This window comes from Xenopus laevis, chromosome 2L (assembly GCF_017654675.1).
Source record: "Xenopus laevis strain J_2021 chromosome 2L, Xenopus_laevis_v10.1, whole genome shotgun sequence".
Lineage (NCBI taxonomy): Eukaryota > Metazoa > Chordata > Amphibia > Anura > Pipidae > Xenopus > Xenopus laevis.
The window spans coordinates 28,520,090-28,539,140 of NC_054373.1; the positions used below are offsets into that span (position 1 = coordinate 28,520,090).

The 19,051-nt window shown below is 39.5% G+C and overlaps 1 protein-coding gene across 1 annotated transcript in view; it reads left to right on the forward strand.

Moving 5' to 3' along the window:
• ctps2.L (CTP synthase 2 L homeolog) overlaps positions 1-17,574 on the forward strand; it is a gene marked incomplete in the record, with an annotated part of 70,592 nt that extends 53,018 nt beyond the window's left edge. Inside the window, 4 exon segments of the mRNA NM_001092579.1 lie at positions 624-720; positions 824-968; positions 9,116-9,190; positions 16,109-17,574. Of these exon segments, the coding sequence (NP_001086048.1) occupies positions 624-720; positions 824-968; positions 9,116-9,161 (288 nt within the window).
• Positions 17,575-19,051: the final 1,477 nt, after the last annotated feature.

The following is a 19,051-nucleotide window of genomic DNA, read 5'->3' on the forward strand; positions in this document are numbered from 1 at the left end:
CGGGAAGCCAAGCAAATGCAAAGTTACCAAGTAGACTTTGAGTAAGAACAGAATACTGTGCCCTGACTGCTGGGCCTGTACCAGTTGAAGCATCTGGGTTGTGCATAAGCTGATCACTATGGGAGAAATAGTTGACCAGCAACAAAAGAATAATCATGGCATAATGGACATACTAATCATGGTTAAATCAACAAGAAATTAACATTTTATATAAAATCTATAAAAACCAGTGGTCATTTGCCAAATGCAGGGCAAGGTGCAAAGTTAAAAAAAAAAAACAAGCACAAACCATTCTTTGCATTTGGCATCACTGTATTCATGAGTGGGTGGGGAGAGGAAAACCTTCCTTCTCCTAACTTGCACTTTATTAAAATGTTCAAGAAAGGTAGTGCCAGTGGGCAAAGATTTTTAATTGAGAGCAATGTTCAGACCACAAACATTCCGCCTGGCAAAGGGGGTATTAATACTCGGTGCTAATCAGCAGTATCGTTTAGCCACCCAAATAGGTGATCCCTGATCTTAGAAAGGGACTAAGGGAAATATAAAATGTGTTTTACATTCTACAAGGAATCATTCCATTTTGTAAAAAGAGTATTGAAATATTGTATTGAATATTGTTTTAGGTGAATCCAGAGCTGGTTCAACAGTTTGAAGAAAAAGGTTTAAAGTTTGTTGGACAGGACAATGAAGGGCAGAGGATGGAGATTATTGAGCTTGAAGGTTGGTATTCCCTTTATTTGTATAAGGGAAATTAAGGTTTTTGGGGTTTCACTTCTTTAACTGCTAATTTTATGCCTCACACAATATTTAAATATATTTGCAGGTCACCCGTACTTTGTTGGTGTACAGTTCCATCCAGAGTTCTGCTCTCGACCAATGAAGCCCTCTCCCCCTTACCTTGGCTTTATGTTAGCTGCTTCAGGGAAGCTCAACACCTATGTACAGAACGGCTGCAAATTATCTCCAAGGTATTTAAAATAATTTATACATTATACTAATGTATAATGCATGACAGTTGCTAAATGCTTACATACATAATTAAATAGCTGTATGGTTACATTAACCCAGTACATATTAATATTAAAAAATGCTAAATTAGATTAAAATACAAATAGTCAGAACATATAAGGAACCGTGCGTAGTGCAAAAAGTGCAAGGAAATACAAATTCAATGGGGTCTGCCAATGTGCTCCTGTTAGGAAAAAAATAATATACCAGCTCTGGGAAACAGTAGTGCCTTAAGATGGTAGCATGGCCTTTCGATTTACAATTTTCCCCTAACCTGGTGCATTTTTTCCCCTAGATTAGAAAAAGCACTGGCCAGATGATAAACTCACCTAAAACCTTAGTCTTTAATCACATTTAAAGGTGCACATTTTTGCATTCATTTCAACAGCACTTGCGCTCAAAGTGAGCTCTATTATTTGTATTCAGGGAATGATGTACAGGGTTTACAAGGGTAACATTTTATTTATCTGCGAGATACTACATTTAATCTGATAATGTATACAGAGATGTGCAGCTGTGATTTGTTAAATTTTTTATTGAAATAATTCATTACTGTTCTCACAGACAATGATTTTACAAATAGTAAATATTCAGTGATAAAATAACCTGTATTATTCCTTGAGCTTTATCAGCATTGGAATTTGGACAATAAAGCCAAGCGTTACAGTTCAAATCGGAAGATGTGCTTGAATATACTAGCCTGCCGATACAGATGAATGCTTCACAAGACTGAAGGAAGGACCAATGGTTTCCAAATGTTCTGCTTTATCCTCTATATAGTATTTTTAAGTAGTTTATATTAGCAGTAATGGACGGTTCTATTACTTTCTGTAAAACAAAATGCCCCCTTATGGTAAGACATGGTTTCACCTCTGTTGAAATTTAAAAAAGGGAATATGGGAACAATTAAAACTGAGAGCAAGAAGGAATAAACAAAGAAAGGAAACCTCTGCTGATGGACCCTGCACAAAGAAGCTGATGAAAGCTGCACTACTCAATTGCAGAATAGGTGGTCATCAAACTTGGGGTTTTGTTGGTGGGGTAGCAATTATGAATTAGTACACCCAGGGATATAATTATCATTGGAGACAAACAAAGCAACATATCAGATCTTTATCTGTTATTTTCTAGCTTGTAGATGACTGTTGAAATCTAATTGCTGATTGGTTGCTATGGGCAACATCACTTGTGATGTTTTTTTCCCAATATTATGCTCCCCCCCCCGTGTGATAACTGCAAAGAGTATGCAAGTCCTATGTGGGCCTTCATTTCTGCTATAGGAGGTTGTGATATGCAGACCACACATATTCTGTGGGTCGCGGGTGGATTCGGGTTGAGCTCTTCTTCCACTTCCTCTGCTTCTTTCATCTCCAGCAGCCTCCATTTATAGGCACATGCCAGACCCCTTTTGTGACATCAAAGATGGGCAGGTGGGGCGCCAATCTATACATGTAGTTGTCGGCCAGGTTTATGTCAGGTGTGGGTTGGGAGGGGGCGGGTGTGGGTCAATTTTTGTGAGCCCGCACATCACTAATAGGCAGAAAAGGGTACAGTAGGAAGAGACTCATTATCCAGAAGTAAAAAAAAAAGAAGGTGCAAAAGGCATTTCATATTTTAAAAGTTTTTGTTTGTTTATATTCTGGGGATCTAAGTCTCATTTCTTTTTCTTGTTTGTATTTTGTTTGCTTCCTTTAATACCCTTCAGAAGAAAGTAAGTATTGCCTTGCACTGCCCTCTGCATGTTCTGGTGTGAACAACATTGTCTTGCCCATCTCTCTGACAGCAGCATTTTGTACTTGTCTTAAATTTCTTTTTATTGATTCGAAAACATGTTCCAATTCTTAAGCATTTTACAATATGAAATCACAACAGAATCACATCAATAAATAGATTGCATGAATATTGTATGCTCTACAGAAGATCCATAGGTAAAACAAAGCCAGTCTTATCTCCAATACTTTATATATATATTTACTCTATCACCAAAAGTAGACTGCTCCGTCCGCTGTCGTTGTTACATTTTAATACGTTTCTGTCCACAGAATTGGATTTATAAAGGGGGGGGGGGGTAGGGAAAGGAATAAAGGGGAGGATGAGAATTCCAGGTTTAGCAAATCCATGTTAAGTTGAGCACAAAGAACAATAAAAGAACCAACAATTTTTCCTATCAGAACCTGCAACCAAGGTTCATCTATTGTACTCGGTAGCATAGATAAGATAACAGTTTAAGCATAACTTAACAACAAGCCTATGTGTGAGTACTGTGATTTGATGTAGTTCTGCAGCTGCAGAACCACAAGCTGGACACTCCTGAGTCTTAAGCTGGCCATAGACGTAAAGATCAAGGATTCGTACGATTTTCAGACCGTGTGTGGAGAGTCCCGACATTTTTCGTCCGGCAGAGATCGGTCGTTTGGTCGATCGGACAGGTTAAAAGATTTCTGTCAGCTGCCGATAATATCTCTGCATGTATTGCCGATTTTCAGAGGGAGGCTGTCACTCGTTTTGGTTGGACATAACCTTCGTACGATTGCTGCCAGGGGCAGAACTTTGGCTGATCTGTTCTTTTGTACTTTATTTGATCTGAATGGTTAGTGGCAGGTCGGGAGATGGAAAAGTCCGATCATACGATGATTTGTACGATTGGATCTTTGTGTCTATGGCCAGCTTAAGACTAATGAGAACAAGTCTTTCTGTTTTAATCTACCATGACCTACCTAATGCTGGTCCTACAGAAGATACAGTAAATGCAAAGATATAGGAAACCATCACTGCTGAAAGTGCAATACTGTGGATCTGCTATGCCCAGTACATTGTTACAAATATTCTTCATCGATTCCTTACCCTTTGCTAATTTATCTTTCAACTGAATGGGAATGCTGGATCTGCCGATGTGATATGTACAAGATGGGGATGAAAGCTCGCACATATTATATAGAGGTTTGCCTATTTCAGTAATTACGTGTTGCTGCACTTGTGCTCAATACAGGGCAATTACAGATTAAAAATCTGCCTTTATGTTATTTCTGCGTTCAAGCAGAGAAACAATGTAGAATGTTGTTTCTGCTATAGGTATTTCAATAGGAAATCAATATTAGCTTTTTAAAAAATAACAGAGGTGATCAGGAAAACTAGCAGCCAACCAGAAAGCAATTGGCTTGTCAAAGAGGGGGTGGCATGAATCAGTATCTTACTAGTGACATTGAATTTAGAATTCTAACTCTGCACATTATATTTTGCTCAAATATTGATATACATTGCCTGCCAGTGCCTCCCATCTAAACTATGGATAATATTATTTCTAGGACTAGATATGGAATTATTTCTCCCAATCCCTGCAGCTACCCCTAATGTCATCCTTTTGTGTAGCTATAAACTCATTTGCTGAACATACTATTCCATCTGTAAATGTTAGTGCGGCTTAACACAACTACTTTCTGCATGCGTATAGCAGTTGTCTCATTTATTAGATGCATGGAGTCCTGGAGCCCTTGGCAAGTCATCTATTCACTGTAATAAGTCTAGGCTTTCTTTCAAAGCAGTAACCCCATCATTTATTGGCATTTATCGGTACATTTCCATCTTTATTACACATTTCAGCCCTGCTGTTGGCTTTGCTGTAGGACAGTAAACTATCCTGTGTTGGTGCCCATGTTATAAAAGCCTCAGCTGCTCAGGGCTGATCACACAATCTCATAACCTCTCCATTTTTCTGCCAGATGAGTCAGAAAGCGTTATTTCATCTTCCCTCGCGTAGCCATTTATCACACAAAAGAAGTATTTTTTTTTATATAACACTGACTTAGTTTGAACTGAAACACTCTATAATTCTGCTTTGAGATCTACCTTTAATCTGATTGAAGTGGGAAGAAGAAGAATTGTCAATTGCCCCTTGGGTGTACACATTGGTGTATTTTACCAGACTGAAGAAGCACAGCATTGACATCACAGACATTTATTACATAAGAGTTATCTGTTATATCTACTGCTGCACCTCTATAAAGGCAATGGCTCCCAGAGCTGTTCAATCAACATAATTTTCCTCTTAGTACTGGAATGATCTAATGAGAGGAATCATTGTCATTGAAGAGTAGTGCACAGCCTGTGGCTTACAGGAGAACATAGACTACTTTCAGATCCAGGTTTTCAGAGAGTCTGCAGTAATTATCAGTTCTTTTGTACTTTAAATGTACACATATGCCTATTGTGTTTCAAATATTTTATTGAAGTTTTACAATCAACGGGTGAAATTTTAATGACAGCTTTTAAAGATGCAGTGTCGAGAACATGCGTTATAAATGACACAACAGACATCTTGTTTTCAGTAAATAGGGACATATAAAAAGAGAATTATACAATACAAGTCAACACAGAATCTAACATTTATGTTAAAGGAGACCCGTCACCCAAAAACATTATTCAAAATCCTATTTTATCACATTAGTCAAGCAAAATTAACTTAAATTACACTATATAAATTATTTGAATCTTGTTTCCTTAAGTCTGGGAATTCATAATTATAGCAAGCAGGCAGGAGCCATTTTGTGGACACTGTTATTAAAGCAAGCCTTTCATCATCTCAGAATCTTGTTTGTGCACCAGAATGGGGGACCCGATGTCCATCCCCATGCACTGGCTACTCAATTAAATGGTTTAGAGAATGGGGGAATGTGGGGAGAGCAGTGACATCTAGAAAGTGCTGAATGGAAAGTGAAAGTAATTGTCTGACCCACCTCTATGCCTAAGGCATAGAGGAGGGGCAGACAATATTTGATTGACAGCTGAGATTTTTATATTTTATGTCTGTATTAATTCAGAGTCAAGCCTCTTAAGATCCGAGTGCCTAATAAGCAAGTATATATAGATATATTGTTAGCAAGTGCAGTACTTAAATGAGACTATATCCTAGTACCCAACAAGAGTACATCCTCTCCCTCTGTATTAGTAATGCCCAATAGTCAGTCCCCTGTAAGCTCTGCTGTGGCCCTAGTGTTGTGCAAGACTAAACATTTGTCCCCGCCAGGAAAGATTTTTAGGATAATCATCTGGATGATGCACTAGAAAAATGCTGCACAAAAGCAAATGTTGGTATATTTTTTGAACATTTGTGGTTCTTTTGAATACTCTAATGGTGCACATTACTGCTCTTAATTATACAGGGGTTTGACCCTGGCATTTTCAGAGAAGCTGTAATCAAAAATATGTCTGTGCATCAATGGAGCTGAGTTAATATGATGTGCTAATTCACTATTCTGCATCATAAAAGTATATTTGAGTTTAATGTAATGCCATAGTGTTTGCCATGGTAAGTTGCTCCATCACAGGCCAACTTTAAGGATATCTAAAGGCACTTGGATGAACAATTGCATATTTATTTACACATACATATGATACACATGCAATTTGGGTAACCCTGTAGCTAATCAGATTATCACCCGGGCAGTTGAGTGACTTCAATAGTAACCAAATGTCTAATGTGGTCGCATTTGTTCCTGCATATTGATAGTTTTCTGATTTGTCTTCTCATAAATTAAAATACAAATATACAAGGAAGAAATGTTCTTGGAACACAGTAACCTACAGTGAAAAACAATGTAATACCTTTAGCTTTAATAGCATGAAACTTCAGTGTAGAATTTTGCTAATGTCACAGGTTTCCAACTGCAAACTCCAATTTCAAACTCTTAAATCTAGTTGGTGCATAGCAGTTTATCACGGTGGAACAAGAAACTTTTCACCCTAATAATCTCCATTGCAAAGAAACTCATGGAGCATTCTGTTAAAGCAGACTTGTCACCCAGACAAAAGTATACATGAAATCCAATTTTTTTTTTTTCTTAGCAAAGCATTCATAGCTGTTGTAAACTCGCTTAAAAATCTTAGGTGTCAATCAAATGTCGCATACCCTCCTCTATGCCTTAGGAATCGGGGCAGGGTTGGCAACGACTTTCACTTTTTATTCAGCACTCAGTAGATGTCACTGCTCTCCCCACATTCCCCCCTCTCTCTTCACCATATAATTGTGTAGCCAGGGCATGGGGATGGACATCAGGTCCCCCATTCTGGTGCACAAACAAGATTCTGAGATGATGCAAGGCTTGCCTTAATAACAGTGTCCACAAAATGGCTCCTGCCTGCTTGTTATAATTATGAACTCCCAGACTGGAAACAAGATTCAAACAAAGATTCAAATAATTTATAAAGTGTAATTAAAGTTTATTTTGCTTGACTAATGTGATAAAATAGAATTTAGAATAATTGTTTTGGATGACAGTTCCCCTTTTATGAGAGGTTACCCACAATATCTGTGACGTTATTAAGCATCCTGCACAAGCCCATATATCTTTCTTGTATCTTATAGATCTTCTATTTCATTCAAGACCTGCATTTATTTTTACACATCCCACATACTGAACTTTTTGTTTTTTTATAGACTTTCCTGTATAAAATATTATGATGATTTCAACCTTACATTGGATTAAATTAGAAATGTTCATATTATGACACCGCACCTTGCTAATTGCAGTGTTTGGAATTGCATGGGACACTGATGTGTACTAGCTACTGAAGCTAATCTAGTCACAGACGCATGAGGTATTTGATGTCACAGAGACTAATACAGTAAAACAACAGGGGCCACAACGTCTAAGTGCACCAGTTCGGATTCCTTCAAAAATATTGTGAAGTTGTTAGCATTGGGCATGTACCTCTTCTGCTTGACCTCCGCTCGTTTGGTGGTGTCACAAAACGAGCGGATCTCTCTCCGATATGCCCACCTTGAGGTGGGCAATATCGGGCTGATCCGATCGCGGGCCCTAGGGCCCAACGATCGGATCCTAACGAATGGGAGTGGGCGGTCGGATCGCGGGACCGCATGAACAAACAGATGCGCCCGTGATCCAACGGGATTTTTCGTCCCATCTGATCGAGATCTGGCCGACTTTTGGCCAGGTCTCGATCAGGGAAGCCTGTCGGGGGGCCCCATACACGGGCCAATAAGCTGCCGACTCGGTCTGTCGGCAGTTTTTATCGGCCCATGTATGGCCACCTTAACACTAGTTTATGCCTGTAAGTCTGGGGTATTGAGTGCTTGAGTCACAGCAGGGTGGAATTCTGAGTCCCGCTGAGGAGAAGAGCAGGTAAAAAGATGGAGTTTGTAATTTAGGAACTTGCCTTGAGTGCACCCAACCTGAAGCCCAGGAAGTTATGAAAAGTTATGGTGTTTGCCAAACCAAAATCATTTCTAAAATAAACGTGGATATTGCACTCAGAGATTGTAAAGCCAGCCATACACAGGGCTGATCATGAATGCTCTCCAACTGATTGGACCATTGATGAGAATGTACAAGTGGCCAACACAAACAGCACATTCGAAGCTGCCCAATTTCCTAAACAACAGATAACCATGATACATGGCTATTGGTCGCTATTAGAAGTCCACCACACATTTACAAATCGTTGATACGTGTATTGCCAGCTTTAGAGTTGACACTAAAGCCACAAACTGATTGTTTCACTGGAAGAAAGCCAGCAGCACACTGAGTCTGGTTGCAATTGTGTTCAAAAGGAAATTTTATTTAGCCCATATGCAAAAGGCTGATTGTTTCACTGTATACACAATACTAAGCTTTAATATCACACCTCCTGTACATTACTTACTGCCACCCAGGCTGCATTGCACCCACATGCAGAGAAGAAGTGTGTACAAAGAATGCATCGTGCACCTAAAGAGCACCTTAATGGCCATGCAATAATCATCATATATATCTCCTCTGAAATGCTTGGAATTATGTCATTATAATACACAAAAGCCATGAATATCTTGTAAATTATTTCCTTACAAATGGTGAGTTTTGATGTCATTTCTGTCAAATGACTCACTGAAATTTGTGTATTATAATAAATAAAGTACCCCCAGTTGTAAAATATGAGGATATTAGAAGTTACCTCGGAGTTCCATGACCTGTATGAAAACACTCGGCCTTCGGACTCGTGTTTTTATATGGTCATGAAACTCCTCTGTAACTTATATCTTTATATTTTACAAGAGGGGGTACTTTATTCACTATATATTATATTTCTATGACAATGTCATTTTTGCTTATAGGAACAGCTACAGTGAACACAGCGACGAAAGCTCCTCTGATAGTTAGCTGCAACAATGAACTGTCATGAAAACAAGGTAATTGAATTTCTCACTGAAATAGAATAAACTGCAAATATACCAATCTGTGCAAAGTGCAATTTCTGGTGCAAGTTGGATTTGTTTTTTTACCCACCTTTCCAGTGAGGTGGGGATGCAGTTGTATAGAAGAGAGGGGATTGATCAGTGAACATTCCCTGGTCCCCGTTTCACTAGTATCTATTCAAGTGCATGTATTTAGAACAAAAAAACAGGGTTTTTAGTTTCCAGGTTATGATCATAAACTTGTCAAGTCCAATAACACAATAAGGTAATCCCGATATGGTGGTCCTAACTATTTACTTCCGTTCATCTTTTTCAAAGGCTGGGACATTTTAAAGGCATAAGACTGCCAATAAAGGTACTGGTGTGGGAGTACTACAACCACATGGAAGTGCAAATGAGAGAGAATTGATACTGGGTTCCCTGTTTCATTAGAGATTTACTATAAGTGCAAATGATTATAGATTCAAAAACAGGGGGGGGTTTACACTTTCCTTTGATCTTCTTCCTGCTGTGAGCAGCATTTTGGCGCATGCGCAGTAGGAGCATTTCGCCAGTACGGATCTACTGCGCATGCGCCAAAAGTCACGAAGTACTTTTGGCGCATGCGCAGTAGATTGTACCGGCGAAATGCTCCTACTGCGCATGCGCCAGTCAAAGCAGGAAGAAGATCGCATGGAAGAAGATGTCGTCTGTGAACTCCCTGGACTGAACCTGCGCAGAAGGGTAAGTAACAAGTTAGAGGCATTTGCCCAGCAGGACGAGTAGGCCAGGGGGGAGAAGGGAGGGTGGGCAACACACGGGAGGGGGGGTGTTTGCGCCAACTAGGTTTCCTTCCCCTTTAAAGGCATAAGACTTGATACAACTGTGGCCAATGCAAATCAGACACAACTGCACTGAACATCTTCAGTGTTGGAATGTTGTCATTTCCGGGACTACTCCTGATTTTGGTGGGTCTCTTCATACAGGCCACTGTGGGAGCCCTACCAGGGTCCCTCTGTATCGATAGATGCATTACACTAGATTGGTAAGAGGGGACAGGATGGCACCATTAAGAAGTACAAGGAGCAGCTTTAGATGCAAGTACCTTTAATGAATGGGGTTTAATTGCACAATGACTGAACCTTGCGGGACCACAGCTGCACTTGCACTTTGTAAATGAGGCCTTTTATATGTTTACTGTACATGTATGGGATCTGTTGTCCGGAAACCAGTTATCCAGAAAACTCAGATTTATCGAATGGTCTTCTCCCATAGACTCCATTTTACCCAAATAATCCAAAATTTTAAAAATGATTTATTTTTCACTAATAATAAAACAGTACCTTTGTACTTGATCCAAACTAATGTATAATTAATTCTTATTGGAAGCAAAACTAGCCCATTGGGTTTATTTAATGTTTACATAGTAAACTTAAGATATGGAGATCCAAATTATGGAAACGTCCATTATCCGGAAAACCACAGGTGCCGAGCATTTTGGATAACAGGTCCTAAGCAGCTATTTATTTGGCTTCAGGTATCGTCTTTCTGCACTTGGGAAATGGACATAGTCAAAACATTTGTCCTGTAAACGCTGTACTTTTATGACTATGAAGATTTTCATTCATCCAGGTCATAGTATATCTAGTATAGGTCAATCTAAAAACAACTGGATTTGCTGAGTAATCAATGAAGACGTTTCACTACTCATCCGAGCAGCTTCTTCAGTTCAACTGACTGGTGTGGGAAGTTCTCGGCATATAAACTCTTCCACTAATCCATTTACAATGGCACATTGTAACTCTTCAAAGAGGTGACATCTGAAGAAATTCACAGAGGTGTTGATTCTGTGTAGTTGTGATAGGATTATCCAATGTGTCATGCAACTCCTAGATACAGGTGTTACTTGTGAGAGTTGCATGAATGGATGTGGGAAGTGTTCTGAATCCGCCGGGGTACAGATGTTAGAACAGCATTGTATGTAGCAGACAGGTGGTGTCAAAGGCCCCCACCTCTGTTCAGAGATGGTCTCTCCACCTGGATATGATGCACTGTATTGCCCCGTTGGTAGGCAATACAGTGCATCATATCCAGAATGCCAAAGAGTTTGTAACCAAGATTCACGGTGTTACACTAGAGGCAGAAGAAACAATGGTGCCATATGATGTCACTTCTTTGTTCACATGTATACCTACTACAGAGGCAATTGAGACTGTAATAAATCGACTGCAACATGATAACACCCTCAGCAGCAGAGCGAAGCTCAGTCCCAACCAAGTTTGTGTGTTGCTAGATTTGTGCCTTAACACCACATACTTCAAGTACAAGAACCTTTTTTATAGACAGAAACATGGCTGTGCAATGGGTTCTCCAGTCTCTCCCATTGTAGCAAACTTGTACATGGAGGAAGTGGAAAGGAGGGCCTTACTTACATTCCAGGGAACTACACCGACTCACTGGTTCAGGTATGTGGATGATACTTGGGTTAAAATCAGATCCAATGAAGTGGCGGCCTTTACAGAACACATTAACTCAGTGGACAATAACATCAAGTTCACAAGGGAAGATGTCCACGAGAACAAACTTGCTTTTTTGGACTGTTTGATATGTATCCAAGAGGGGGGTAACTTGAAGACGGAAGTATACAGGAAACCCACTCATACGGATCAATATCTGTTGTTTGATTCCCACCATCCACTGGAACACAAACTGGGTGTCATTCGAACCCTGCACCACCGGGCGGAATGTGTGGCAACTGATACAGAGTCCAAAGACAAAGAGCAAAAACATCTCAGAGGAGCTTTGAAAGCGTGTGGCTACCCAGACTGGGCCTTTGTCAAAACAGCAGCAACCAAGCCCAACAGGAACACCAATAGAAATAACCGCCCGGAGACACATAGTAGGCGAAACATAGTCATCCCATATGTAGCTGGAGTGTCAGAGAAACTCAGGAGGATTTTCAACAAACACCATGTCCCTGTGTTTTTCAAACCTAGCAACACACTGAGACAAAAACTGGTACACCCAAAGGATCCAACACCAAAAGAAAAACAAAGCAATGTGGTATACGGAGTCCAGTGTAGCGAGGAATGCACAGATCTATACATTGGGGAGACAAAACAACTGCTCTCCAAGCGAATGGCTCAGCACAGGAGGGAGAACTCTACAGGGCAAAACTCAGCTGTCTTTCTACACTTAAAAGACAAGGGACACTCCTTTGAAGACAGCAAGGTCCAAATCTTGGATAAAGAAGACCGCTGGTTTGAACGAGGCGTGAAAGAGGCGATTCATGTCAAGGTGGAGAGACCATCTCTGAACAGAGGTGGGGGCCTGCGACACCACCTGTCTGCTACATACAATGCTGTTCTAACATCTGTACCCCGGCGGATTCAGAACACTTCACACATCCATTCATGCAACTCTCACAAGTAACACCTGTATCTAGGAGTTGCATGACACATTGGATAATCCTATCACAACTACACAGAATCAACACCTCTGTGAATTTCTTCAGATGTCACCTCTTTGAAGAGTTACAATGTGCCATTGTAAATGGATTAGTGGAAGAGTTTATATGCCGAGAACTTCCCACACCAGTCAGTTGAACTGAAGAAGCTGCTCGGATGAGTAGTGAAACGTCTTCATTGATTACTCGGCAAGTCCAGTTGTTTTTAGATTGACCTATACTAGATATGCTGTACTTTTATGGTTTCTTCCTGGTTGCCCCAAAAATATCCTACCTCAATCTGTTTTCCAGAGCAATGATACTATTAGCTTTACTGGGTCCCTGTACTTTGCCCTTCTATCCTCATGTAGAAGTCAGAGTAAGGGTACTTGGTAATAGAGGGCAGTAAATACCATCGGTAGAAGGGGGAACATTTAGTTCATCTATATTCCAGGTGAAGGTTCAAATGGACATCGGTGCTGCTTATCCCCCCCCCCCCCCATAACCCTTAAATACATAATTTCACCTGTTATTCATACACCACTCTTCTGTCTGATTATTCTGGCTGACTGCTTTGTAAGCTTAGGTGTATCTCCATTCTTCAAATTCATTTTTACTTCAACATATTTGCAGCACTTGATTTTGTGTCTGTTTTATACCGATATTGGCAGAATGTTCAGCTTCAACTTAGCCCGATGGCACTTGAGAAATAAATTCAATAAACTCAATTTAAATGCAATTTTTTGTCTTACCCTCTTATCCCATGATTTATTGATCAGACACTGGCCTCTTTGGTGTAAAGCTGAACATTATCCAGAGCCCTGGGCAGCGTTAGGGATCATACAGCTTAGTGTTCTCCCCATATATGAGTCCCTTCAGATGGACTGAAATTACCCAGCTTTGCAAAGAATATCCTCATTAATATCACATGTTTAGCCCATCAATCAAAAGCCGCGTAACAGAATATTAGAGCAGTGAAGAAATCCTTCAGTTGTAAAACAGCAATGCACAACTACAAGTCCTCGTGTAGACCCATACATTTTAATAACTCTTCCCTTTACATATCTTGCAGCTTTCCTAACTGGTTGGTCTCCTAACTCTTTGCTATTCCCACTTAAGCATATCTGTGCTGCACAGTCTCTAAAAGTGACAATACTCAAAGGGGCCCCATTTACAAATGCAATGCTGTGAGCAAAGGCAATCATGATGATCCTTCTGTTCTGCAGTCCTTCCTATGTAGCATCTACAAATGAATATGCATTAAAGTTTACAAACTGTTGGCCATGTTTCTACCTTATAGAGAGCTTAAAGGGATTCTGTCACGGGAACACGTTTTTTTCCAAAATGCATCGGTTAATAGTGCTGCTCCAGCAGATTTCTGCACTGAAATCCTTTTCTCAAAAGAGCAAACAGTTTTTTTTTTATATTAAGGGGCAAATTTACCTAGGGTCGAATATCGCGGGTTAATTAACCCTCGATATTCGACTGCCGAATTGAAATCCTTTGACTTCGAACGATTCGAAGGATTCTAATCCATCGATCGAAGGATTATCCTTCGATCAGAAAATTGTTAGGAAGCCTATGGGGACCTTCCCCATAGGCTAACATTGGCCTCGGTAGGTCGAATAGTCGAACAATTCTTAGTTCGAATCGAAGTAGCCAATTCGATGGTCGAAGTAGCCAAAAAAAACATTCAAAACTCAAACTATTTTTCCTCTATTCCTTCACTCGAACTAAGTAAATGGGCCCCTTAATTTTGAAATCTGACGTTTCCCAGCTGTACCCAGTCATGTGACTTGTGCTCACTTCAATCACTCTTTACTGCTGTACTGCAAGTTGGAGTGATATCAACCCCAGGCCCGGACTGGCAATCGGTGGGTTCTGGCAAATGCCAGAGGGGCTGCTGTATGGTTCCATAGAAAGTTACCATAGAGTGGGCTGGTTGGGGGCTGTTTGGGCTGGTAGGTGGCTGTTTGGGCCTCTACGTACTTGGAATGGCAGGGCCTATTTTGACTCCCAGCCCAGGCCTGATCAACCCCCCCCAGCAGCCTAACTACAGATGATGGGAAAGTAACCAGATACAGCTGCCTGGCAGATCTAACAACAACACTCAATAGTAAAAATCCGGGTCCTACTGCGACACATTCAGTTACATTGAGTAGGAGAAAAAACAGCCTGCCAGAAAGCAGTTCCATCCTAAAGTGCTGGCTCTTTTGAAAGCACATAACCAGGCAAAATGACCTGAGATGCACCTACACACCAATATTACAACTGAAAAAAATATAAAAATAAATTTTACATGGTATAGTGAATAATTTGCAGTGTAAACAGTGTAATTTAGAAATAAAAACGACACCACAAAAATCATGACAGAATCCGTAGACCTTAAAGGACAAATCTGTCTGGAACCCAAACCTAAGTCATTTCTTTTGGTTGGATTGCCATTAAGGCCATTTCCCCTGCAATCTGCCAATTGGCCGTATAAGATTATTTAAACAGCTAATAAAGGTACATCGGTCTCTAAATTCAAATCAATGCGTGGTTGCTAGGGTAATATGAAATTGCAAACTGGAGAACTGCTGAATAAAAAGCTAAATAACTCCAAAACCACAAATAATATAAAATGAAAACCAACTGCAAATTGTCTCAAAATATCACTCTCTACATCATACTTACAGTTAACTCAAAGGTGAACAACCCCTTTAACTGTAGTTCTGGTCCAACCTGATTGGGTCATCACTGATGAAGATGATCCAGCACCTATTGTTTTCATTTTCTTTAAAGGATAAGTAAAACTTTATAATAAGTGAATGTAAAATTGATGAGTGTTATTCTAAGAACTTTTGCAAATTACATTCATTGTATTTTCTTTTTCCCCAAGATATTAAGGTAAATATGTACTGTTAATATGAAGGAATTTTGTTACAACAGTGCCAGGAAAGATTTAAGAAAGGTTTCTAATTTTTTTCCTAACCAGAAGAACATCAGAGCAGCCTCTTTCTTTCTCCTGACAACTTCCTTGACTACTTGGTGGTCAGTTGAGTCTGAAACTGACCAGCAGGTGGCGCTGTTGTAAGAAAATACATATTAACAGAACATGTATTCTTTAATGTCTTGCGGAAAAAAGAAAATAAAAAATGTACATTACAAAAATTCCCATTAATTTTACATTTACTTATTTTAAAGGTTTACCTATGCTTTAACAGTCAGTCAGGCGTTTGATTTTAATTTGTTCATTCGATTGCTTAGTTGCATCCTTATTCATGTTGCCTGGATGGCGTTTAACTAATATGGATATGAACTGATATAATCTCCTGTCCTGCATGGTGGGAACAATGGATCGAAATTGAACAAACTCTGCAGCACTGAAGGTGTGAATGAGGGCTTTACTCTTGGCTACCAAAGAGGGGCGCTAGTTGTGGAATCCTTTGGTTATGGACTACACAGGCTAGCCCAGTTTAAATTGCCAATTTTCTTTTTATTTCCAGATATTCCTGCCATCAAACAAAAAAAGCAATGTCCACAATGTATCATGTGGCCTTGGATCTGTCATTTGTAACTGACTTCATAGGCATATTGGCATGACATCAATCTGAAGAAGTAGAAGAAGAAGTTGCTCACCTTGGATTACTCATTGAATTACTGGAGAACATCACAAATACATTTATAGATGCAGCAGCAGCATTTGAGATATTGCTTTTAACCTGCATTTACCCAGCCATGATGCTTCTGGTGTTTTTTTTTTATGGGTATACGCTCCATTTATTTTTATTCTGGGCTCATCAATTTGTTACTTGCTGTGGGCTGGAATATAACCCCCCTCCCCCCGTTAATCATTTAGATTTTTAAAGGAGAAAGAAAGCTACGGAGGCATTTTATTGCCAATAGATTAGCTGCAATAGTGCAAGCTAGAATGCTATATTTATTCTGTAGAATGTTTTACCATACCTTAGTAAAAGTTCTAGAAACTCTCTGTTTGTTTAGAATAGGAGCTGCAGTATTAATGTGGTGTGACATCACTTCCTGCCTGAGTCTCTCCCTGCTCTGGGCTCAGATTACAGTAGAGAAGGGAGGGGTGGGGGAGAGGAGAGGAGCAAACTGAGCATGCTCTTGCCCAGGGCAATGGGGTTTAAGCTGAAGGCAGGAAGTCTGATACAGAAGCCCATGTGTACACAATAGAAGGAAAGAAATGCAGTGTTTCTTTTGACAGGGGACTCAGAGCAGCATTACTTTGGGGGTCTACTGGTATATTTAGATGGACCTTTCTGATAAGGCTTACTTAGTTTTAACCTTTCCTTCTCCTTTAAGAATAAGGATTAGCCCTTCATTCTATTAAATACATATGAAAACACATTAGATCATTGCAGATTAATAATCTTTGCTCTGATTTGTCAGTGATCTTTTGTAGCCTGAATCCATGTTTTTTTATGGATATGCGCTCCTTTTAGGGTCTTTTATTCTGGGCTCATCATTTTGTTATTAGCTAGGGGCTGAGTAGAACCCCCCTCCCGCCTGTTAATCGTTTAGATTTCGTTTAGATCATTTCAGGTTAATAAGCTTTGCTCTGATTTGTCAGTGATCTTTTGAAGCCTGAATCCATGTTATGTGCCAACATGTCGGAGAGTTTCAGGCAAGAACCGAACCAATGGAAACATTTTATCATCTCGAAAAGGTCTTCAGAATAAGGTCTTGGTATAACATCGCCTTGTAGTATTTGTATATTGTGTATGTTTAGAGGCACCACATATAAGAAACCATATTGATCAAGAACATTTTGAAAGTCATTGCTTTACAGACCAACAACTGTCACCCATTGTTAAAGGACTTTGACCTGTAATGGAGTGGACAAAACATCAGGGAAATTGTCTTGTCTTGGATTAAAAAGAAAACACTATCTATAACCAGTTTTTATATATTTTCTTCTTCTGAGTGAAATAAAATGTCTATGTTTTCATTGTTGGTTTATTTTTGTGCAGGTTGGCATTTGGTAATGATTGGTGCAATTAAAGGGGTAGTTACCTTTAAAGGGAACCCGTCACCCAAAAAATTATTCCAAATCCTATCCAAAATCCAATCCAAATCCTTATCATGTTAGTCAAGCAAAATTAACTTTAATTAAATTGTATAAATTATTTGAATCTTGTTTCTATCAATCTGGGAATTCATAATTATAGCAAGCAGACAGGAGACATTTTGTGGACATTGTTATTAAGACAAGCCTTGTATCATCTCAGAATCTTGTTTGTGCACCAGAATGGGGGACCCGATGTCCATCCCCATGCCCTGGCTTCACAATTAAATGGTGAAGAGAACGGGGGAATGTGAGGAGAGCAGTGACATGTAGGAAGTGCTGAATGGAAAGTGAAAGTAATTGCTTGCCCCACCTCTATGCATAAAGCATAGAGGAGGGGCAGACAATATTTGATTGACAGCTGAGATTTTTAAATGAGTTTACAACAGTTATGAATGCTTTAATAAAAAAAAGAATTTGGATTAATTTGAAAGGACTTTTAATATACAACTTTTTATGTCTGGGTAACAGATCCACTTTAAGTTAACTTTTAGTATGTTATAGAATGGTTCATTCTTAAGCAACTTTTCAATTGTTTTTTGAATTATTTGTCTCCTTATTCTGACTCTTCTTGTTGAAAAATATGAGGATATTAGAAGTCACCTCGGCTTTCCATGACCTGTATAAAAGCACTCTGCCTTCAGCCTCATGTTTTTATATGGTCATTGAAACTTCTCGATAACTTATATCCTTATATTTTACAATAGGGGGTAATAATATTCACTATATAATTTACATTGTGAGTGTGTGTGTGTGTACAGTTTGGCGAGTTACTAATGTCCTTCTTAGGAATAAAGTAACTTACACATCTACAGTAATTACAAGAATAAACACAAGAAATTGCAATAAGATTAAATTGTTTATTATAACCTGAAAGTACAAGTGACAAATAATTTGGTATCAGGCGTGTTCTTGCCATGGGGTGGGCAGGGTTGGACTGTCACATCGAGGATCCAATTGGGCAAGTTTATGCAATGGGAGTTGGATGTTAGCAGTGGTGTTGTGTGGCAGATGTTATGGAACTGGCAGTCAGTGGCAGCAGGGGCCCTTGAGGTCAGTTCTTTTTGTGGATCCAAAGTTCCCCAGTACAACACTAGGGGGTGGGTGAGATTTTTGCCTCAGGCAGCATTTTAACAGGAACAATCAATAACAAGAAACAGGAACAAGCAGCCGCTGGTTAAACTGAGAGACAAATTTGTTTTTAGAAAGGAAATGTCTCTTTTAGTGCTGGGAGTAAATATATATACAATATATATTTTATACAGGTCATGGAACTCCGAGGTAACTTCTAATATCCTCATATTTTGCAACAGGGGGTACTTTATTATAATACACAAGTTTTACTGAGTCATGTGACTAT